Source organism: Sorex fumeus, unplaced genomic scaffold, assembly GCF_029834395.1.
Source record: "Sorex fumeus unplaced genomic scaffold, SorFum_2.1 ptg000226l, whole genome shotgun sequence".
NCBI lineage: Eukaryota > Metazoa > Chordata > Mammalia > Eulipotyphla > Soricidae > Sorex > Sorex fumeus.
This window is the reverse complement of record NW_026606283.1, coordinates 1735255-1759446: the sequence shown is the minus strand read 5'-3', so window position 1 is coordinate 1759446 and position 24192 is coordinate 1735255. Positions and strand designations below refer to the sequence as shown.

General features: G+C 52.8%; 2 protein-coding genes across 2 annotated transcripts in view; both read left to right on the top strand.

The window, feature by feature from the left end:
- Positions 1 to 429: 429 nt before the first annotated feature.
- On the top strand, positions 430 to 9486 carry SELE (selectin E). Its single transcript, XM_056108570.1, has 13 exons — positions 430 to 518; positions 1224 to 1307; positions 2039 to 2425; positions 3167 to 3274; positions 4150 to 4335; positions 4660 to 4845; positions 4941 to 5129; positions 6491 to 6679; positions 6774 to 6962; positions 7066 to 7242; positions 8153 to 8263; positions 9302 to 9323; positions 9429 to 9486. The coding sequence occupies exons 2-13, from the start codon at positions 1271 to 1273 to the stop codon at positions 9484 to 9486; spliced, it is 1839 nt and encodes a 612-aa protein (XP_055964545.1). The 5' UTR covers positions 430 to 518; positions 1224 to 1270.
- Positions 9487 to 11183: 1697 nt separating this feature from the next.
- The window catches only part of SELL (selectin L), a 33474-nt gene continuing 20465 nt past the window's right edge, over positions 11184 to 24192 (top strand). The window contains exons 1-6 of the mRNA XM_056108605.1: positions 11184 to 11226; positions 15136 to 15206; positions 17781 to 17862; positions 19929 to 20315; positions 21444 to 21551; positions 23628 to 23813. Coding sequence (XP_055964580.1) covers positions 11184 to 11226; positions 15136 to 15206; positions 17781 to 17862; positions 19929 to 20315; positions 21444 to 21551; positions 23628 to 23813 — 877 coding nt within the window. The remainder of the gene's footprint in view (positions 11227 to 15135; positions 15207 to 17780; positions 17863 to 19928; positions 20316 to 21443; positions 21552 to 23627; positions 23814 to 24192) is intronic.

Sequence of the window (24192 nt, the reverse complement as noted above, 5' to 3'; positions counted from 1 at the left end):
TTCCAACAACTCCAGCGGAGCCTGAAGCAAAAGCAGACAAATACCCTTTTCGGAGCTTTTTTTTTTTTTTTAAATTTTTATTAGTGAGACAGCAGGGTGGGATAGGGGGGATTGGGGTTGGGAGGGATACTCAGAGCTTTTTAAGGACCCAATAGAGATCAGCATGAAAAACCCCAGCCACATCACTGATCAAAAGAATTCATATTAGCTAAAAAGTCTCCATCAAAAAAGAGAGAGAGAGAGAGATGGGTTTGCTGATAGCATTGTCACTTTTTTTTTTTTAATCACTATGGATATTCCCGGGAATCTTTTTGGGAGGCTGTCGGGGAATTCCTTCTGACTGAATTTGGCATATCCTTCCGTGACTCAGAGGAAGCGGCCACTATAAAGGGCTTTGAAGCGAGCCCGTGGCATGTTCCTGCCTGATCACTTTCCATGCCTGCAGAATCGCCACCAGAAGTCCAGACAGCTGAGCTTCGCAAGGAATTCGAGGAAAAAACACCCGCTTGTTGAAAGCAGTAAGTACTGGGTCCTCCCTAGAGCCAGGAGGCATAGACCACCAACTTGGCCAGTGTAGACCAAAAACCTCTAGATTATTATAAATGCATGCAAGCTTGTTGGGCACTTGGATTAGTTAGAATCTGGTGTTTCCCTTTGGCCTCTAGGAGAACCGTGGGAGACTTTCTACCACTCCTTCAGCTAATGCCTTTGATGTGAATCACTCTATCACTGTCTCTGTCATTCCGTTGATGGTCATTTCATTACTCGAGCGGGCGCCAGTAACGTCTTTATTCCTCCCAGTTCTGAGATTTTAGCAGATTCTTCTTATTCGTCTTTCCCCAAAGATTGGAGGCTCTTTCAGGGTCCGGGGAATGAGACCTGTTGTCGTTACTGTGTTTGGCATATTGAATATGCCATGGGGAGCTTGCTAGGCTCTGTCCTTGTGGGACATTCATTTGATATGATTGTAGGCTGAAATAGCCATTGGTTGTAACCAGTGGATAGGAAACAGAGACTTTTTTCTTTTTGAGTCCCACCCAGTGATGCTCAGGGCTGACTCCTGGCTCTGCACTCAGGAATCACTCCTGGCAGTGCCCGGGATGCTGGGAATCAAACCCGGGTTGGCTGCGTGCAAGGCAAACACCCTACCTGCTGTGCTATCGCTCCAGCCCCGGAAATAGAAAAATTTTTTTCTGCTCTAAATAACTCTTCTCTCTCCTCAGAAACACATCTCAAGCATCTTCCATCGAAGGCAAGAAGTCCGGACACCATGTTAGCCTCTCACCTTCTCTTCACACTCGCCTTGGGTAGGTTGGTGCCCCTGAGGACCTCAATGCCTTGGTGCAATTGGCATTTTATTCTGGCAATTTCTCTGGGTGCATTTGGAGGATGCTCAGTGTGATCCCCACCCCTCAGCCTGTGTGGCATCCTGACTTGAGGCAGTTACACCGTTTTGGGTCTCTGATTAGAAGGCGTATTTTCTCCAAGGAACAGTGAAGGTCTAGGACCCTGATTTAAGTCCTGAGCCTCAGACAGTACCGTCAAGTGGAAGGGTCCCCTTGAAGCCTAGTTTTGGGCTGGGGTGATTACATATGCCTTATCGGTCCGGGGCCTGGACCTTAATCCCCAGGATAAGATGCTCCGAGCCCAACACCATCAGGCTTTCATTGAACTGTCCAGGTCCCCGTTGGCCGAGTATGGTGGGAAATGTATCCTTGCCACCATAAGGGGCACCCAAGTAAGATATATCGGGCAAAGTGACCCAATGGCTCATCTTGTAATCTATTACATTTTTTTTAATATCAATGGGCTGAAGCGATAGCACAGCCGGGGAGGGCGTTGGCTTTGCACGCAGCCGACCCGGGTTCGATCCCCAGCATCCCATAGGGTCCCCCCGAGCACGGCCAGGAGTGATTCCTGAGTGCAGAGCTAGGAGCTAGGATGCACCCTGAGCATCGCTGGGTGCGTGTGACCCCAAAAGCAAAACAAACAACCAAAAATCAAGCCACGATGAGACTCACTGTTCTTTCCCGTCTAGTGCTCCTCCGGTGGCAGGAGAGCGGGGCCTGGTCCTACAGCGCGTCCAGCCACAACATGAGCTTCGACGAGGCCAGTGCCTACTGCCAGGAGCACTACACACACCTGGTGGCCATCCAGAACCAGGCGGAGATCCAGCACCTCAACGCCCTCTTCAGCCACAACCCCACCTACTACTGGATCGGCATCCGGAAGGTCAACGACACGTGGACGTGGATCGGCACCCAGAAGGCCCTGACCCCCGAGGCCACCAACTGGGCCCCCGGCGAGCCCAACAACAAGAGGAGGAACGAGGACTGCGTGGAGATCTACATCAAGAGGGAGAGAGACGCCGGCATGTGGAACGACGAGCTCTGCTCCAAGAAGAAGTTGGCCCTGTGCTACACGGGTACGCAGGGGCCGGGCGGGCGCAGGGGGGCACACGGGCACAGGACGGGCACTCGAGGCCCGCGGTTCCTTACCTGCTGGAGGGGCGGTCTGCTGAGCATTTGGGCAAAGTGCGTTCCCGGGTGTGTGTGTGTGCGTGTCTGTGTCTCTGCGTGTGTCTGTGTGTATGTCTGTATGTGTGTCTATGTGTGTCTGTGTGTGTCTGTGTGTTTGTAGTGCTGGGAATTGGACCTGGGGTGACCTGTTTAGCATTTGTGAAAAATGCATTCCCTATTATGTGTGTGTATGTCTGTATGTGTCTGAGTGTGTTTGTGTTTCTGTGTGTCTGTGTGTGTCCGTGTATGTGTGTGTGTGTCTGTGTGTATGTTTGAGTGTGTATCTGTGTGTATGTATGTCTGTGTGTGTCTGTGTATCTGTATGTCTGAGTGTGTATCTGTGTGTATGTATGTCTGTGTGTGATGTTTGTATGTATGTCTGTGTGTGTGTTTGTGTGTCTGTCTGTCTGTATGTCTGTGTGTTTGTGTGTGGTGTCAGAATCGAACCCGTGGCCTCACGCCTACCACCAGTGCTCTCCCTGTGCTGAGATCCGTCCCCACGCCCGGCGTCCGAGCCATCTCTTTCCTTGCACCCACGCCAATGGCCCGTCCTGGAGCGCCCACTCGGCTGTGGGCACCTGACAGGCACCGGGATGGTCGCGAGCCTGTAGCCGCCGAGGCCGACACTCACTTCTGTGTCCCCACAGCTGCCTGCACCGCCGACTCCTGCAGCGGCCACGGGGAGTGTGTGGAGACCATCAACAACTACACCTGCCGCTGCTACCCGGGCTTCAGCGGGCTCACCTGCGAGCAAGGTTCGTCTCTGCCCGTCCCACCAGCCGAGGGCAGGGGGTGGGACCGAAGCCAGAAGAGAGGGTCCCCTTGCTGAGTTCCGACCCCACAGTCCCCACAGTTTCTTCTTTTTTTTTTTCTTTGCATCACACCCGGCGATGCTCAGGGGTTCCTCCTGGCTCATGCACTCAGGAATCACTCCTGGTGGTGCTCGGGGGACCCTTTGGGATGCCGGGAATAGAACCCGGGTCAGCCGCATGCCAGGCAAACGCCCTCCCCGCTGTGCTATCGCTCAGGCCCCCAGTCCCCGTTTCTTAGCGCTCGACCAGGGGCTTCATCGAGTCCACGACTCTCCCTCTCTAAACTCAGAAAAGCCCACCAAAGGTTGCTGGCACGCAGCTTCCTGTAAACAGGCGGTGCATACTTAGGGCACCAGTCACAGCACTGCCGGCCCGCATTCCCTGCCTGAGGAGTTCCGTGATGACTTTGCGTTTGCTCTAGCTGGCTTGGGTCTATGAACACAGGTCCCCAGACAGCAGGAGGAGCCCAGGGAGCATTCCCCGAAGGCCTCCGTCCCATCCTGGGTGAAAAGTAGGGGGCCGGGGGGGGGTGCAGCTTTGCTCTAAGTGGATTTTTCACCGGGATGGAGGACCCAGTGTGCCAGCTACCATTTGGCCAAAGGCCAACAGGACGGACTAAACTCAAGCTATAGCGGACTGGGTTCCCCCGTACCACGGGGTCCTCCAATGACCACCCCAGCCAATTCCAAATTATAAGCAAAGCCCCTCCCCCACTAAGCAGGAAGTGCGGGTGACTGTCCCTTAGGGTCCTCAGCTCTGTACCCCCCCCTTCCCACACGGCAAGGCGTGGACGGGGTTGACGCTTTGTCCCTTTTCAGTTGTCACTTGCCCGGCCCCAGAAGTCCCCGAGCACGGAAGCCTGGATTGCAGCCACCCCTGGGGCCACTTCAGCTACGAGTCCTCCTGCCAGCTCACCTGTGCCAGGGGCTACCAGCCCAGCACCCCCGAGGCCCAGCGCTGCTTGGCTTCCGGAGAGTGGAGCACCCCGCGCCCCACCTGCCAGGGTGAGTGGGGACCACGCGTTCCAGAATGTTCCAGAATGTTCCAGACTATTCCAGAATGTTCTAGAATGTTCTCTCCCCGGTCTTGGCGGTGGCCGTGCCCACTGTTCGCTCAGGAAGGCCGTCTCTGCCGTCCTTGGCCATCTCTCCAGCCCCCACCGAAGAAAAGGGGGGGAGTACATGTCCCTGGATATAGGAACCTGAGATTTAACCTAGAACTTGGGGGTCTGACCCAGAAGGCAGAGCTGCCTTGTCCTGCTATAAACCCCCTCCAGAAAAAAAAAATTAAAAATTCTGCATCTTCACGGCATCTTTTCTCTCCTGCAGTGGTGGATTGCGAGACGCTAGCCCAACCTCCCCATGGCTTCATGGACTGTTCCCCGGTCCCCGGCCTCTTCTCCTGGAACACCACCTGCTCCTTCGGCTGTGAGGACGGCTTTGAGCTGGTGGGAGACTCGCTCCTCCAGTGCTCCTCCTCCGGGACCTGGGACCACGAGAGGCCAACGTGCAGAGGTAGAGATGCTGGCCCCAGGACATTGTCCCGCCCCACCCACCCCAGCCCCTTGGTACCCGCCGCCTTGCTAATGCCCCACGCCCCTGTGTTCCAGCCGTGACATGCAGCGCCCTGGGCCCGCCTGGCAACGGTTCCGTGAGCTGCACACATGCGCCCGCCGGAGATTTCACCTCCCAGACCTCCTGCAAGTTCACCTGTGCGCCCGGCTTCCGGCTGCAGGGCTCCGACCTGGTGCAGTGCACGACGCTTGGCCACTGGACCCAGCCCGCTCCCGTGTGTGAAGGTGAGGGTTCCGCTCACTCAATGCCTGTGTCCCGGCAGCTCTGCACACTGCAGCCCTGGGTGGACCCCAGGTGGGGTCCCCAAGTCCACATGGGTCAGAGGGCCACTGGCAGTAGACCTCCAGGGATGGCTTCATTTTCCACCTCTGAGATTCCTGGAAAGAATCTCGACCCGGGGTGAGCTAGAGCGATAGCACAGCGGGGAGGGCATCGGCCTTGCATGCGGCCAACCTGGGTTCGATCCCCGGCATCCCATAGGGTCCCCCCGAGCACTGCCAGGAGTAACTCCTGAGTGCAGAGCCAGGAGGAACCCCGGAGCATCGCCGGGTGTGACCCAAAAAGCAATAATAATAATAAAAATAACAAAAGAATCTAGACCCATCTAGGGGAGAGGGGGGTGGGGGCGTCTCAGCTAGGTTCTCACCGTCCAGTGCAGGCCCAGAGCTGACAGGGCAAGAAATAACAGCAGGAAAATGATCAAGTAGGAGGGCAAGCACGCGACTCGACTCTGAACTCGCCCTACAGTGCTCCCTAGGGATGTAGATTTTAGGCTCACTTAGACAGACATTCTCAGCTCCTCCATGAGTGCTCAGGTGCCGTTCACCAGAGCAAGGACAAGGGGCCACAGTTTTTCTACCTGCTCGAAGCGTTCCTAGAGCCAGATCTGTTTTCCCAGGAGGGAACAAGAAAGGGCCCCAGACCAAAACGCATCTGCAGAGCAGGACCATTTTGCAATGCGTCTAACTCAGCCGTGAGCTCTCTCCTTTTTTTTTCTTGTTGGGTCACACCCGGCGATGCACAGGGGTTCCTCCTGGCTCTGCACTCAGGAATCACCCCTGACGGTGCTCAGGGGACCCTATGGGATGCTGGGACTCGAACCCGGGTCGGCCGCATGCAAGGCCAACGCCCTCCCCGCTGTGCTACGGCTCCAGCCCACAACTGAGGGTGGGAATTAAAATATTTTTTGCTTTTTGGGTCCCACCCGGCGACGATCAGGGGTTCCTCTTGGCTCTGCACTCAGGAATCACTCCTGGCGGTGCTCGGGGGGCCCTATGGGATGCTGGGAATCAAACCTGGGTGCAAGGCAAACGCCCTCCCTGCTGTGCTATCGCTCCAGCCCCCAAGCTCTGCCCTTTGACCTTCCTTTCTCTCCCAAGGAAGGATAGAGCCTATAGGGACCCCTGGAAGCCAAGGAGGGGGTTGGACGCCCCCCCTCGGAAACCCCAACACAAACAATTCTCTGCCTTCACCTACCTCCAAACGAATGCAGTTCCCTGCTCAGAGATGGCCCAGCGCCTTCCCCACCCCACGCCTTCCCCTCCGTGTTTCCTAACCCTCCCCACTCTCCCATCTTCTGTCTCAGCTCTGCAGTGCCCAGCCCTGTCCAGCCCAGAACGAGGCCACATGCGGTGTCTCCCAGGGGCTTCTGGAAGTTTCCAAAGTGGCAGCAGCTGTGAGTTTTCCTGCCAGCCCGGTTACACCTTGCGGGGACCCTCCAAGCTGTGGTGTGGCCCCACAGGGCAGTGGAACGGACAAGTGCCCACCTGCCAAGGTAGAATTTGTTCTTCTCTTCTCTTCTTGGGGACCCCCGAGGAGGACCCCGTGGGTAGTGGGATGCAAAAACAAACTCTCTTGATTCTTTGCAGCTACAAAGTGCAGTACCGTCCACCTGCCTCCGGGGGGCGCCGTCACCTGCTCCCACGCCGCTGCCGGCGAATTCACCTCCGGGACCCTTTGCACCTTCAGCTGCCAGGAAGGCCTGACGCTTCTGGGCGCCTCCCAGCTGAGTTGCAGTGCCCAGGGCCAGTGGTCTCACGCCGTCCCCTCCTGCCAAGGTAAGCCCGTGAGCCCGCCCCGGCCCAGCCTGGAGCCCCTGCATGCAGGTGGACGTAGGGGCGGTCAGGGTTCACCTCCACCTCCCTCTTCTCTCTTCTCCAGCTGTGCAGTGTCCCAGCCTGCATGTTCCTGGGAAGGTGGACGCCAGCTGCAACGGGGACCCCGTGCCGGGCACTGCCTGCAACTTCACGTGTCCCGAGGGCTGGATGCTTAATGGCTCGGCCGTGCTGACCTGCGGGGCCCGGGGGCAGTGGTCAGGGACGGTCCCTACCTGTGAAGGTAAATGAAGGGGAGGCGAGGAGAGAGGGGAGAGAGGGGGTTAACTGCATGCAGAGGGGAATTTCTGCTTTGGGCGATGTAGGAACGTCCGAGCGGGTGCTACAGGGTTGCAGGGGACAGAGGAGAATCAGGTGCTGGACCCTGCAGATATCCAGAGGGGAGGGTGCTGGCCTTGCCTGGCACCCATAGGAACTCCAGCAGGAGGGAGATCCCTGAGCACTGAGCTCTGAACACTGCCAGGTGTGGGCCCCCCCAAAAAGCAAACGGAAAAGATAAGGTGAAGGAAGAGAATTGGAATTCTGGGGCCGGCCGGAGCGATAGCATAGCATGAAGGGTGTTTGCCTGGCAAAAAAAAAAAAAATTGACACGGGTTCAATTCCCAGCATTCCATAGGGACACACACACACACACACACACACACACACACACACACACACTCTCTCTGGGCACCGCCAGGAGTGATTCCTGAGTGCAGAGCCAGGAGGAACCCCTGTGCATTGCCAGGTGGGACCCCCCCCAAAAAAAGAACTGGAATTCTGATCACAGTATCACGGGAACCAAGGCTGAAACTCCTGCCTGCTTAGGAGGAAGAAGAGAGAGCTCCGAGCTCTCTAAGATGAGGCTCTCTTGGGGCTGGAGCGATAGCACAGTGGGGAGGGATTTGCCTTGCACACGGCCGACCCGGGTTCGATTCCCAGCACCCCATAGGGTCCCCCGAGCACAGCCAGGAGTAACCCCTGTGCATTGCCGAGTGTGACGCAAAAAGAAAAAAAAAATAATAATAAGATGAGGCTCTTCCAGGCGTTCCTGCTTCCGGTGATCCATAGGCATGGGACAGTTTGCAGTGGGCAGGACAGGTACCCCCAGAGCCCCCCTAACCTGACCGTTTCTCTCCTCTTTGCTTCCTCAGCGCTGGAGGTTTCCAGCACACCCCTGGCCGTAGGACTGTCTGCAGCGGGAACGTCCCTCCTGGGCGGGTCATCATTTCTCCTGTGGCTTCTGAAGCGTCTCCGCAAGAAAGGTGAGACCCCCTAAAGGCACCCCAAAACCGTTTATGAAAACCGTGGGCTTCCCACACACCACACACACACACACACACACACACACACACCCCACCACCGCTGCAGGTATGAGCGGTCGTAATTCGGGCATGCCAACGGTCATTCGTGTTTGTTGGCTCCAGAGCGACTCAGAATTGGTCGGGAAGCAGGAAATGAAGGAGAGAGTTTCTCCTGCCCCACCCAAGGATGGAGTTTCCTGAAATACACATGGGATTTTTATTTTAATTAATTAATTAATTAATTTTGCTTTTTGGGGTCACACCCGGCGATGCTCAGGGGTTCCTCCTGGCTGTGCACTCAGGAATTACTCCTGGAGGTGCTCGGGGGACCCTATGGGATGCTGCGAATCGAACCCGGGTGGGCCTTGTGCAAGGAAAATGCCTTCACCACTGTGCGATGGCTCCAGCCCCTGACATGGGATTTTTAGTTGGTAATTCCATTCCCCGGCTGCAGGGGGCGCTGGTCACACTGACATCCGCATGTTGCCCGTTATGGAAGGTTTTGGTTACAAGTTTTGATAAACTAGAAAAATGTCATAGTGTTTTTGAAAAACTCATGAAAAACACCAAGGCACATCTGGGGGGGGGGGGTTGACCCTGTTGAGACATGCATGCCTTGGGGGGCTGCAGGGCCCTTGGGGAGGGATACCTCAGAGCATGGTCGTCCCAAGGCCAACTGCATTTGTGCTCTGAACATTATGGGGGGCCCCAACCCCCTAAAGGCGTTGGTTGAAGCTGATTTGCTTCTGAACTGCGTGAGTTCTGCTAATGTGATCTGCCCATGGTTTTTTTTGGGGGGGGGTTGTCACACCCGGCGATGCTCAGGGGTTACTCCTGGCTCATGCACTCAGGAATTACTCCTAGCGGTGCTTGGGAGACCCCATGGGATTCTGGGAATCGAACCTGGGTGGGCTGCGTGCAAGGCAAACGCCCTACCCGGCTGTGCTATCGCTCCAGCCCCAATCTGGCCCGTATTGACATTTTTTCTTTCTCTTGCAGCCAAGAAATTCGTGCCCGCCAGGTAAGCTGAGTTCTCCCTCAAAGCACCCGATGCCCCATCTATGCCGACCCTTTGCTTGGTGTGAGGTGACCAGCCCTTGACTTACCCCTGGTTCTGTTCCCACAGCAGTTGCCAGAGCCTGGAATCAGATGGGTCCTACCAGATGGCCTCGGAGTTGATTTAATCAGGTAGGAATTGAGCGATACGTCAGCTTTCTGGGGAAGATGGTCTGTCTCTCGGGTTCTTGCTCCAGGAACTCTGCCAACTGCAGGCTTGAGGAGGGCAGGGTGTAGATCGTGCTATGTTTTGTTTTGGTTTTGCTTTTTGGGTCTCACCCGGCGATGCTCAGGGCTGACTCCTGGCTCTGCACTCAGGAATCACTCCTGGCGGTGCTTGGGGGACCCTGTGGGATGCTGGGAACTGAACCCCGGGTCGGCCACATGCAAGGCAGATGCACTCCCCACTAGACTATCGCTCTGGTTCCCATGCTGAGTTTTATGGAAAGTGGTTCATTTTGTTGTGGAAGGAGAGAGAAGGGGCAAGGACCCGGAATTGAGTCAGTGACTTAATTTTTGGGGGGGGTCACACCCGGCAATGCACAGGGGTTGCTCCTGGCTCTGCACTCAGGAATCACTCCTGGCGGTGCTGGGGGGACCCTTTGGGATGCTGAGAATCGAACCCGGGTCGGCCGCTTACAACGCAAATGCCTTCCCCGTTGTGCTATTGCTCCAGCCCCCTCAAGTGACTTAATTTATGAAGGTGGATAATGATGGGTGTGGAGTGAGCCCTTCAGCTAGATTCCTGGCACAAAATATGGTCCCCCAAGTTCACTGGGAGTGAGCTCTGAGCACCACTGAGTGTGACAGAAAAGCAGAAAAATAGCACTTTGCTCTGGCGACCTGGCCAGCTGGAAGAAGGGTTGATGTTCTCTTACCTCATGTCTTCCTCTTCACAGGTCCAGAAACCCACCACGCTCCTGGCCTCCAAGGCAAAGCAGCTGTCCTGCCCCGCAGGACCTCCAACAAGGCTGCCCCAGATCAACATCCAGGGGACCAGCCAGCCACTGCTGAGACCCCAGCACTGCCGTTTCCTTTCCTGTTACATGAGAAAGGGCAGGGAAGATGCGTCTTGTCCAGACAAACTGGAAGAAATGAAGAAATGAAGAAATGAAGCTGGAATCTTCCAGCTATGGTCTCTCGGTCTCTCTCTCTGTCTCTCTCTGTCTCTCTCTGTCTCTGTCTCTCTCTCTCTCTCTCTCTCTCTCTCTCTCTCTCTCTCTCTCTCATCCCAGTTGTGCTGGGGGGAGGAGAAAATCGGGATAGCAGTTTCAAGGAAACTGCATGCACCAGGGAGGTATTTGATGACTCACTTGAAAATGCAGTGACTGGGGCTGCATGCTGCAACTCTCAGTTCCACCCCCTGTGAGGGCTCCTTCTTTGATCCCTGTCTTCTTTGATCCCTGTGGGATACCGTGCTTTTCAGGATTCGTCTGAAAAAAACCTGAAAATCCTGACTTCCTCTGACTTGCCCGAAAATAGCTGCCAACTGCCCTTAGTGCAAAAGATTTTACAATGTGTAGAAGGGAGAACCATGACAGGGGGCATTATTTGTCCCACATGGTCACCTCTTTCTTGACGAGCAATTTGTATGTTGTATTTGTAGTAAATTTATGTTCTCCCGTTCTGTCCACACACACACACACACACACACACACACACACACACACACACACACACACACGGAGGGTAGCAAACACTGACCTCTACATAGATCACCAGTCAGTGGAAAGTCACAAATGTCTTATGACCGTTGATTTCAATAATATGAGAAGTACCAGGAGAATCACCCCTAGTGGTGGGTCCATCCTATTTTTTTCTGAAGATGGTTTCCAAGATGAAAACTATCCAGGGCGCCAGATGTTCAGGTTTGGCGAGTGGGTCGGTGAAGGGACAGTTTTATGATTGTCTTTGTTGAAACGTGTGTGAGGAAGGAGGGGTTTTTGTTGGATGTGATCGAGCCACATGAAATTCTTGTGTGTGATGAGGTTTAAAAACATGTCGGGGGGGCTGGAGAGATAGCACAGCGGGGAGGGCGTTTGCCTTGCACATGGCCAACCCGGGTTCGATTCCCAGCATCCCATGTGGTCCTCTGAGCACCGCCAGGAGTGATTCCTGAGTGCAGAGCCAGGAGGAACCCCTGAGCATCGCTGGGTGTGGCCCAAAAAGCAAAAAAAAAAAATAGTGCCAGGAGTCACTAGGAGAATAGTACATGCAGTGAATATTTTTTTAAAATAATGCTGCCTCATAATCAAGTCTTGAGAGTTTTCTTTTGTGTCCATATACCCTGAAAGTGAAGGAAAGCCCATAAAGCAAATATTTATATTTATTTATGAGGGAGCTTAAAAAAATCTAAGGAATCTCTGGTTCCTGGCTGAGGATTACCAGAGACAAATGCTCAGGAAACCGGGGACCAGGCTGCTGTGACTTCCCAAGTTGTGAGAATTCAATTTGCTACCTTCTTCTTAACTTAGTACTTACGGAAGAAGGAAAATTCAAAGAAAATTGCTGACGACATAGCAGCAAAAGCCCAGCTTGGAGCAAACAGAAAAAGCATGACCAGGATCAAAGGGGCACTTATAAAGACAAAACAACTCTGGGAAATCACCACCAGAGGGGGGGAAAAAAAACAATGAGGGCAATTTTGCTATGTACTGTGTCCAGGAGAAATATTTCTCTGAGCTGATTCATCAAGGGTTGTACATATTTATATATACCGTGTTGGAAATATCTGTGTGGAATCTAAATGTGGTCTGTGTTTGGATTTGATGACTGTTGTATGGATTGTATAAAATATTTAAAAGGAGAATTTAAACTATTTTATCATTTTGTAAAGTATTTATTTAAGCTCTGTCATCCACTGTATTTGACAGGGCACTATACAGGGTTAATAATAAACATGTTTATATTTAGTGCTGGGCATGAGTGTGATTTATGCGTATCTGGGACCTTATATCGCTAAACTGTGTCAAAATCGTCAACATTTTTCGATTGAATCATCAAGAGACACAGTTACAGACCTAGAATCTTTCATGATTACATTTCAATCATACAATGATTGAACTCCCATCCCTCTACCAGTGCCCATTCTCCACCACCAATGTCCCCAGAATCCCTCCCACCACCCCTACCCCATCCCTCCACCCCCTGCCTCTGTGACAGGCACCTTTCCTCTCCCTCTCCCTCTCCTTTTGGGTGTGATGGTTTGCAATACAGATACTAAGAGGCCATCATGTTTGGTCCATAGTCCGCTTCCAGCACGCATCTCCCATTTAAAGGTCAGAGCATCCTTAATGACCATGATCCAAAGACACACAAAAGAATCTCCAACCTGAACAGCTTGCTGGGGAGATTCCTCCAGACTTTAAAGCCAGGCTGACTTCACTGGGGCGCCTCAGATGGGGGCGGGCGTCGTCCCACCTGCCCCCTAAAAACCCCAGTGGCTGCCAACTTTCAGAATTCAGTGAGAAGTACAGGTGGGCAGGTTCAGGTTTCAAGAGATAGAGGATGGGCAGGTCCCTCTCATCCCCCCCACCCCATCCCCATGGGACCCTGGAGGTGACACCCACCAACTGCCTCCGGGCTGGCTGTTACTTAAGCTCCTAATGAAAGAATCCATATTAGGGCATCAAATTTTTGTGTACTTTAGCTAACTTGCAACATTGCTTTCTGTAAAACTGCTTGGCTGCTTTGCACCTGGGGGAGAGGGGACTTGGAAAGTGATTTACTGTCCCTGAAATGTATTGTCTCAGTAAAGCACCCTGCAGATTTGAGTAAAGGATAACTCAGGATGCGGGTGGTTGGGGGAAATTGCCCTTTCCTGGAGTGTATTGTCTCACTAAAGCACCCTGCAGACTTGGGTAACTCAAAACGAGGATGGTCAAGGGAGATTACCTAAGGCTTAATGATTCCAGCTATAACCTTGCTTGTGCTGACAATGATGTACGTAAATGCTGATCTTTGAATCTATAGGCTAAGGAGTGAGGTACTTTTAAATGGATTGGTTAAGAAAGTGTATGTTGTTACAAATCTATTGGCTATGAAATGCGCGGGCTTTGCTGTAACGGCCAGTGAAGGCCTATATAAGATCCCCTTTGAAGAAGTTCGGGGCTCTCAGCCACTGCCCGTTTTTGGGGTATGCTGCGGAGCCCCAGCATGCTGGTCTAAATAAACCCCGTTTTTACTCCTGCAGGAATTGTGTCTATCTGGTCTCTCCGCGCCTCCCAGGGCTAGGGAACTCCCGATCCCAACACTAACAGCCATGATCCAGAGACACACAAAAGAATCCCCAAACCGAACAGTTCCGCTGCAGATATTTCTCCAGACCCTAATGATCTAAAATTGTAGAATTGGGGCTGGAGCGATAGCACAGCGATTAGGGCATCTGCCTTGCACATGGCCTATCGGGGTTCTATTCCCAGCATCCCATAGGGTCCCCGGAGCACCGGCAGGAGTAATTCCTGAGTGCAGAGCCAGGAGGAACCCCTGTGCATCACCGGGGGTGACCCAAAAAGAAAAAAAAAGCTGAAAAAATAAAATAAAATTGTAGAATTCCAGGAGCACTGTGTGACATCTTATTCTATTCATAACAAGCAATATAACAAGAGAGTATCGGGAGATTGTCATAGAGGCAGGGGGAGGGGTGGGATTAGGGGGCATACTGGGGACCTTGGTGGTGGACAATGTGCACTGGTGAAGGGAAGGACGTTCCATCATTGTATGAGTGAAACTCAAACAGGAAAGCTTTGTAACTGTATCTCACGATGATCAAAAAACAAGAATAATCAAATAATCAAATAAAATTAGCATACGGAATAAAAAAAAGTAATGTGGACTTCATGTCCAATTCAATCAGCTACTCAATAACTGAATAAATAGCAGTACACCTACATTAGAAAAGAAATAATAAAAGGGGGGCTGGAATTACAGCACAGCGGGTAGGGCGTTGGTCTTGCACGCAGCTGACACAGGTTCGATTCCCAGCATCCCATATGGTCCCCCAAGCACTGCCAGGAGTAATTCCTGAGTGCAGAGACAGGAGTGACCCATGAGCATTGCTGGGTGTGACCCAAAAAGCAAAATGATAATAATAATAATAATAATAATAATAATAATAATAAAGGCAGGAGAAATAGAGCAATGGATAGGGCACTTGCTTTGCATGCAGCTGACCTGGGTTCGATCCCCGGCATCCCATAGGGTCCCCCGAGCACTGCCAGGAGTGATCCTTGAGTGCAGAGTCAGGTGTCAACCCCGAGCATCTCCGGCTCTATCCCCAAAACACATCATTTATGGGCAACAAAGCTAAGTCCTTCTGTCATAGTCTTTGCCCATCTCAAACCTAGTTGCTCAGACACATCAACAAACCTTTATATGGCTGTTCCCGACGCCAGGATTCGAGAACAATTAGATATGGTCCAGGATTAGAGTCAGCATTCTTCATCCCTCCCCTGAAGAAGATGCATCTTCCCTGTTCTGAGCCTCTGGAACCCAGGCCTGGCGGGGAACAAGCTCAGACCCACGGGGACCAAGAGACCAAATCCCCTCCCTACCTACTGCCTGGAACACACACGTCTCCGGGTGACCCCTTCGCTGCTGGGATGAGCTCGGGTTCGAGGACACGGTTCATTTCTGAGCTCTTTGACCAGTGCTCCTTGTTTTGGGGGAGGGAAGGAGAAGGGAGCAATTGGAGGGACCAGCCCAGATTTGAAAGCTCACCGGAAACCACACACTTTTTGTTGTCATGACGGTTTCCTCTTCCTCTGTTGTCCCTGCAGGTTCACTGAAGCAAAAGCATCTGCAGGGACCCCCGCGGAGAGAACAGAGCCTGGAGGAAAAGGCAGACATGGTGAGAGTCGCCGGGCAGCTGGACAGGGGCGGGAGTGGCCAGGAGCAAGGAGGCCCAGCTCATCAGGAGTTTGATTTTTTTTTTGGGGGGGGTCACACCCGGCAATGCACGGGGGTTACTCCTGGCTCTGCACTCAGGAGTTACTCCTGGCGGTGCTCAGGGGACCCTATGGGATGCTGGGAATTGAACCTGGGTCGGCTGCATGCAAGGCAAGTGCCTTACCAATGTGCTATCTCTGTGCTCAAGAAAGAAATCTTTGACTCTGTTTATTGTTTGTTTTTTTGGAGGCTACACCTGACGATGCTCAGGGGTCCCTCCTGGCTCTGCACTCAGGAATCACTCCTGGCAGTGCTCGGGGGACCCTATGGGATGCCAGGGATCGAACCCAGGTCGGCCGCGTGCAAGTCAAACCACCTCCTCGCTGTGCTATCGCTCCAGGCCCCATGGATTTGCACACAGGGGCCTTAAAGGAGGCCCAGGGGGTGGTGGGTCCTGATCTCGCCCCAAGGCTGTCTCTGAGGAGGCCTCCAGAGAAGTAACTGCTCTGAGGAGGCCCTTTTGGCCTGGACACCGGGAGCATTTCTAGAAGCTTCTAAGCCAGGAGAGAGAGCCGTGCTAAGGAAATGCACTTGGGGCCAGAGCTAAGGGAAATAGCAGCAGGGAGAGAATTTGCCTGGCACGCAGCCCACCTGGTTTCCAGCCCGGGCATCCCAGAGGGTCCCCCGAGAACCGCCAGGAGTGATTCCTGAATGCAGGAATCACTAAGAAGTAATTCCTGAGCATTGCAAGGCATGGCCCAAACACCAAAACAAAACAAAACCGAACAAAATGAAAAAAAGAAAAAAAATATTGCAGGGCACAGCAGGGAGGGCGTTTGACTTGCACAGGGCTGACCCGGGTTCGATTCCCAGCATCCCATAGGGTCCCCCAAGCACCACCAGGAGTGATTCCTGAGTGCAGAACCAGGAATCACTGTGCAACTCAAAAAGCCAAAAAAAAAAATTTTTTTTTTTGCTCTCTAGTTAAAAACAGCCCCTAAACTTCCTCTTTTAGAAGCAAGGACACACTCCGAGGCTCAGGGGGCCATAGCCGATGTGGAGGGATCTGAACAGAGTCCTCCCACAAGCACCCTGAACTCTCTCTCCAGCCCCACCAAGGAGCGTGTTTTTTGTTTTGTTTTGTTTTGTTTTTCTTTTTTGGGTCCCACCCAGAGACGCTCAGGGGTTCCTCCTGGCTCTGCACTCAGCAGTCACTCCTGGCGGTGCTCAGGGGACCCTATGGGATGCTGGGAATTGAACCCGGTTCGGGTGCGTGCAAGGCAAATGCCCTCCCTGCTGTGCTATCTCTCCAGCCCCAAGGAGCGTGTTTCAATCCGCGCCCACCCCTCATCAGCTCCACAGTTCCTCCAGGACACGAGGCAAATGTCAGAACCACCACACCTGCAGCTTGAGAATTAGTGAGGAGCAAGAAACCCAGGCGTCTGCTTGGAGGCACATCGAAGCCTCAAATCTCACCCGAGGATGCAAAGCAAGAGCCGGGACAGGGGGGTAGGAGGCCCTTTTGGGTTGAATTGGAGGAACTGAATTAAAGGTTGCTCCACCAGGTTGTCAAGGGCTCTTGGCTGACAGTACTGCAGGTAACGCACTTACCTTGCACGTGGCTGACCTGGGTTTGATCCCCGGCATCTCTTAGGGTCCTCTGAGCTCTTCCTGGGGTGATCCCTGGGTGCAGAGCCAGAAGTCAACCCTGAGCACAGAAGCAGGAGTCAGCCCTGAGCACAGAGCCTAGAGTCAGCCCTGAGCAGAGAGCCAAGTGTGAGCCCTGAGCACAGAGCCGGGAGTGAGCCCTGAGCACAGAGCTGGGAGTCAACCCTGAGCACAGAATCAGGAGCCCTGAGCAGAGAGCCAGGAGTCAGCCCTGAGCACAGAGCCAGGATTGAGCTCTGAGCACAGAGCAAGGAGTGAGCCCTGAGCACAGAGTCAAGAGTCAGCCCTGATCACAGAATCAGGAGTCAGCCCTGAGCAGAGCCGGGAGTTAGCCCTAAGCACAGAGCCAGGAGTGAGCCCTGAGCACAGAGCCAAGAGTCAGCCCTGTGGGCATTTGCCTTGCACGAGGCCGACCCGGGTTCGATTCCCAACATCCCATATGGTCCTCTGAGCACCACCAAGAGTAACTCCTTAGTGCAGAGCCAGCTGTAACCCCTGTGCATCACCAGGTGTGACCCAAAAAAGAAAATAAATAAATAAATTTAAAAAAGGATTAAAAAAAAGAAAAAAGAGTCAGCCCTGAGCACAGAGCAAGGAGTGAGCCCTGAGCACAGAGCCACGAGTGAGCCCTGAGCACAGAGCTGGGAGTCAGCTCTAAGCACAGAGCTAGGAGTGAGCCTTGAGCACAGAGCCAGGAGTCAGCCCTGAGAACTGCTGGGTGTTGGTCAAAAACAAACCAAAAGAAAATCTCAAGGCTGTGGACTGGAGATACATCACAAGGGCGCTCTCTCTCTCTCTCTCTCTCTCTCTCTCTCTCTCTCTCTCTCTGACTGAAAAGTGAGTCTAAAGTCCTTGTTTTATATTGCAGCTGTTGCCATGGAGATACCAGGGCCCCGAGCACGTCGTATGGGATGTTTTCAAACTGTGGGCGTGGATGGTGCTGTTCTCTGGTGGGTCCCGTTTGCCTATTTGAATGTTTGTGTATTGATGAGCGCTTTTTCTTTTTTTTTCCTTTTTTAAATTTTATTTGCATCAAGCTGTTCACAGTAATGGATCGCAGTCACTATTCCAACACCAGCCCCACTACCATGACACCTTCCCACCATTATTTCGAATTTTCCCACCACCACTCAAGCCTGCTTCATAAACAGATGCGAGATCATTTCTTTTGTAGTGGGGAGGGGGTTTGCCTTGCACGCGGCCAACTCAAATTCAATTCCCCAACTCAAATTCAATTCCCAGCGTCCCATAGGGTTCCCCGAGCACCACCAGGAGTGATTCCTGAGTGCAGAGCCAGGAGGAACCCCTGTGCATTGCCAGGTGTGACCCAAAAAGCAAAAAAAAAAAAAAAAAAAAAAAGAATAGCATGAGATGAGCACCATAAAGCAAAGAACCAAATTAAGAGCCAAACACAGTAACAACAAGTCTCATGATGGAGACGTTACTGGGCCCGCTCGAGCAAATCGATGAACAACGGGACGACCGTGACCATGACCAGAAAAAAAAAAAAATACCCAATTGCAAAAAAAAATATTGGTGCAATATATCTTGACTGAATTTTGAAAAAAAAAATGTGTTTTTCTGTTTGGGTCACACCCGGCATTGCATAGGGGTTACTCCTGGCTCTGCACTCAGGAATTACTCCTGGTGGTGCTCAGGGGACCCTATGGGATGCCGAGAATCGAACCTAGGTCGGCCGTGTGCAAGGCAAACGCCCTACCCGCTGTGCTACTGCTCCAGCCCCTTGGAAAAATTTTGTTTTCTGAAAATAAATCTAGAAAACCACCAAAGTGAAGAAAGGCATGTCTGATGGAGATCGAAGGGAGCAAGACAGGGTCCAGGTTCCTTAAAAGCTGCACATAATGACACCTGCACCTGTATGTTCACTGCAGCACTGTTCACAATAGCCAGAATCTGGAAACAACTCGAGTGCTCGAGAACAGACAGCTGGTTAAAGAAACTTTGGTACATCTGCACAATGGAATACTATGCAGCTGTTAAGAAAGATGAAAGTCATGAAATTTGCTTCTAAGTGGATGGGCATGGAGAGTGTCATGCTAAGTGAAATGAGTCAGAGAGAGGGATAGACATAGAATAACTGCAGTCATTTGTGGAATGTAAAGTAACGTAATATGAGACGGACACCCAAGGACAGTAGTAGAGACAAGGGCCAGGAGGATTGCTCCATGGCTGGCAGCCTGCCTCATGAGCTGGGGGAGAAGGCAGCTGGGATGGAGAAGGGGTCACTGAGTCAGTGATGGATGGAGGGGTCGCTTGGGATGGGAGATGTGTGCTGAAAGTAGAAAAAGCACCAAACATGACGGCCTTTCAGTATCTGTATTGCCCAAAAGTCGAGAGAGAGTCTGGGGGAGATTGTCTGCCATGGAGGCAGGGGGAGGGTGGGTGGGGGGATACTGGGGACATTGGTGGTGGGAAATGTGCACTGGTGGAGGGATGGGTGTTCATTGTATGACTGAAACTCAAACATGAAAGCTTTGTAACTGTATCCCATAGTGATTCAATAGGTAAAGGTAAAGGTAAAGGTAAAGGCCCTCCCGTTGATCGTCGATTTGCTCGAGCGGGCCCAGTAACGTCTCCATTGGAGACTTTGTTGTTACTGTGTTTGGCATATCGAATACTCTCGGTAGCTTGCCGGGCTCTGATTCAATAAAAAAATAAAAATTTTAAAAAAGAAAACATCTTTTAAAAAAAAAGATAACTGCACATACGGCCGGAATGCTAGTCCAGGGGCTAAGGAAGGCTCTTGCCTAGAGTTAACTGCGTCCCTGCTTTGAATTCTGGCTCACTGTCCGTTTCCCCCATGACCATCGCCAGGAGGGATGTCTGAGTCAGCTACGGCTCAAACGAACAAACACAGCTGCCAGAACTCAGTGTGAGGCTGTTAGAGTCACCGCATCCTCCATGCCTGCAGTTCCCCTCCCCAAGTGTAGACACAACCTGTGTGGGGTCCTGGCTAGTACTGCCAGGCTCTGTCATACGTGCCCCTGTCTTTCAGATTTCCTTGCCCAGCACGGGGCCGAGGGCTGGACTTACCATTATTCTGAGAAGCCCATGAACTGGGCCGAGGCCCGGAAGTTCTGCCAAAAGAACTACACGGATCTGGTGGCTATCCAGAACAAGGAGGAGATTGAGTACCTGAACGAACACCTGCCCCGCCACAGAAACTACTACTGGATCGGGATCCGGAAGGTGGGGGATGTCTGGATGTGGGTGGGCACCAACAAGTCCCTCACGCCAGAAGCCGAGAACTGGGGCCAAGGGGAGCCCAACGGCAAGACGCTGAATGAGGACTGTGTGGAGATCTACATCAAGAGGGAGAAAGACTCGGGCAAATGGAATGATGACGGCTGTCACAAGAAGAAGGTGGCCCTCTGCTACACAGGTAGGCACCCTGGGGAGGGCCCCCGAGGGAAGGGAAGACTAGGGCAAGGGCTATGTTGCTAGAATGTTCTAAAAAAAAAAATCTAGTTTTTTTCCAGAACGTTCTAGAATACTCTGGTCCTTTCCAGAACAGTCTAGTTTTCTGTGAGTGTAACCCCACGCCATGTTGAGCCCCAACATTGTTTCGAAGCCAGACCCTCTGCTCATGGAGGCTCTTAGATGATTTTGCTTCTCATTTGGTTTTGAATGATAAATTTAATTTTTTTTTCTTTTTGGGTCACACCCGGCGATGCACAGGGGTTCCTCCTGGCTCTGCACTCAGGAATTACGCTTGGCGGTGCTTGGGGGACTCTATGGGATGCTGGGAATCGAACCCGGGTCGGCTGCGTGAGCCCCGTCAGGAGTGATTCCTGAGTGCAGAGCCAGGAGTGAGCCCTGAGAATCGTCGGGTGTGACCCAAAAAGCAAACGAAGGGAGGAAGGAAGGAAGGAGGGAAGGAAGAAAGGAAGGAAGGAAGGAAGGAAGGAAGGAAGGAAGGAAGGAAGGAGGAAAGAAAGGGAAGGAAGGAAGGAAAGAAAGTAAATGTTTGCCAAGCCTCTGGTCACCATCTAGCCCACTAACTCTCTAAAAATCAGTCATGGTGCTGGAACGAACAATAGCGCAGTGGGTAAGGGTGTCTGCCTGGCACGCGGCCAAGCTGGGTTCGATTCCCAGCATCCCATAGGGTCCCCCGAGCACTGCCAGGAGTGATTCCCGAGTGTAGAGCTAGGAGTAACTCCTTTGCATCATCAGGTGTGACCCAAAAAGCAAAATAAAATAAAATAAAATAAAATAAACAGTCATTTGTCGGTTTTAGTTTTGTTTCTTTGTCTGCACCCTTGACCCTGCTCAGGGATCATTCCGCGGGCTTGAGCCTGGATCAGACTCGTGCTGGGCAAACATTCCCCCCACGGCCCTATCTCTCAGCCCCGTTATTTTGAGAGTTTTTGGAATAGGATTTCATGCCATAGAAATGGTGCAAATGTACACAACTCTCCCCGCTTGTTAACTGAGTCTCAACCGTGAAACGCAAACCGTCCTTCCCCGAGGAATTCCCTGCTGATGGTTTTTCTGCCTCTTCCCACCCCAGCGTCTTGCCAGGAGGGGTTATGCAGCAGCCGTGGAGAATGCGTGGAGGCCATCAACAATTACACGTGCCACTGTGACTCAGGGTACCACGGTCCCGAATGTCAGTTTGGTGAGTCACTGCTCCTTCTTCATTTCCTCTTTTTTTTTTTTTTGCTTTTGGGTTATACCCGGCAATGCTCAGGGGTTCCTCCTGGCTCTGCACTCAGGAATTACTCCTGGCGGTGCTCGGGGGACCCTATGGGATGCTGGGAATCGAACCTGGGTTGGCCGCGTGCAAGGCCAACGCCCTCCCTGCTGTGCTATCACTCCGGCCCCTGATACAAGCTCCAGGATTCGACTTGGGTGTGGGAGGGGATTCGCCTGGCTTAGGAGGCCAGGCTTGGTGGTAACTTGGGCTGGTGCCGTGCATTGAACTGTGTCAGCTGTGTACCAGGCAAGCGCCTTGGTCCCTGTGCTATCTCTGGGTGCTCAGGTCATTGCATCTTTTGGAGTTGGGGGCACAGACTGATAAGCCATTCTGAGAAATGGGAAGTAGCCACCGGAAGGCCGAGCTTGCCCAATGCCAAGACTTTCCGTCAAGGTTTCCTCATGCGCTGGGATCTTGCAACTCAACCCTGCTCAGAACTGGGAGGGAGAGGGTTGTCAGCTCAGAAGCACCCAAGTTCTGCGGCTAACATAGACAGGCTTCCTAAAGCCTCTATTTTCTGGGGCTGGAGCAATAGCACAGTGGGGAGGGCGTTGGCCTTGCACACGGCCGACCCGGGTTCGATTCCCAGCATCCTATAGGGTTCCCTGAACACCGCCAGGAGTATGAACATCACTGGGTGTAAGTCACTGTCACTGTCACTGTCTTCCCGTTGTACATCGATTTGCTCGAGCAGGCACCAGTAACATCTCCATTCGTCCCTGTCACGTGCCTGTCACGTGCCAGTGTAGCCCGATGACATATTCGAGGCTCTTTCAGAGTCAGGGGAATGAGGACCATCACTGTTACTGTTTTTGGCATATCGAGTATGCCATGGGTAGCTTGCCGGGCTCTGCCGTGTGGGCGGAATACTCTCAGTAGCTTGCTGGGCTCTCCGAGAGGGATGGAGGCTTTTGGGGCAGCCTCTAACCACCTTTCCAGGTGTTCCCAGTAGGCATATGGGTGGGCAGGATACTCTCAGTAGCCTGCCGGGTTCTCTGAGTGAGAACTAGACAATAAGAGGTCGCTTCCAGGAGCTTGGTTTTGTAGTCTTTGGATCTTGGCTGTTGATGAGTGAGATTACATGGCGCCGGGGGCAGTTGGTGGGTGTAACTGTCTAGCTACTGGAAGATGGGGGGTCTGGGTGGAGGAGGCCCAGCTGTCCCGATCCGAGCAGGCTTGGAGATCTCAGCCCTGGGTCCCGCACACCTGGGTGTAAGTAAAAAAAAAAAAAAACCAACAAAAAACTCTACTTTTCATGTGGCCAAGAAAACTTTCTCCCCTGTGTGGAATTCCATACTTCCTTCTCCGACTCTGGGGAGCTCAGTTACGCGTGTTGAGTTATTTCCCAGTGGAATTAATGCGTCCCATGCAAACCTGGATAGATTTAAGCTCCCTCTCCCCAGACAACGCCAGGGAACCTGCCGGCTGGGATGTCACGGGGATTCCTGGGAGCCAGGCTCAGTGAACCCACATTTTGGTGGAAGCGTTTAATGCCCCCGGTTCCCAACTTTATTTATTTATTTATTTATTTAATCTTTTTGAGTCACACCCGGCGATGCACAGGGGTCCCTCCTGGCTCTGCACTCAGGAATTCCTCCTCTGGGGACCCTCTGGGATGCTGGGAATCGAACCCGGGTTGGCCGCGTGCCAGGCAAACGCCCTCCCCGCTGTGCTATTGCTTGAACCCCCAGCTCCCAACTCTAGCCAGTTCTCTAGAGAGCCGCTAAAGCAACTTCCCCTGCTTCAGGGTGTCCAGTGGGGGCACCCCAGCCCTCCCACCCCACTCCAACACCCTCTCTTTTTTTTCTCCCTTTTGGGTCACACCCAGCGATGCTCAGGGATTCTTCCTGGCTCTGCACTCAGGGATCACTCCTGGCGGTGCTCGGGGGACCCTATGGGATGCTGGGAATCGAACCCTGGTCGGCCGTGTGCAAGGCAAACGCCCTCCCCGCTGTGCTGTCGCTCCAGCCCCAACTCTTTCTTTCTTTTTTTTTGAAGTGGTTCAGTGCCAGGCCTTGGAGGCGCCGGAGATGGGGACTATGACCTGTGACCACCCCCTGGGCAACTTCTACTTCCGTTCACACTGCACCTTCAACTGCTCCGAGGGGACCGAAGTCCGGGGGGCCACGGCCACTACCTGCGGCCCCTGGGGACAGTGGTCATCGCAGCCACCAACCTGTCGGGGTGAGTCCCTGCCTACAGCCAGACCCTGGGCTGCGGGCAGAGAAAACACAGGAACCGCTGGCCAAGGTCTTGGCATGCTTCCTGAGCTTAGGGCACTGATTGGGCAGGGGGGCGGACTTGTGTGTGTAGGGGGGGGGTGTCTCGTTACTGAAATGAAGTAAGGAAGACGCAAAAGGAGCAAGAGCCCCCTGATGCCTCCCGGATTGTGGAGTTGCCAGCAGCCCGGGGCAGCTTAGTTTCTGATTTCTTCTCCTGTTCCGTTGCTTTGGGGAGGCCCAAATTCTAGCCCCCTTCCACCTGACTCACGCAGTGTCCAAGTTTTTTATTTTTTAATTCTAATGAATCACTGTGAGATGCAGTTACAGACGTACAAACTTGC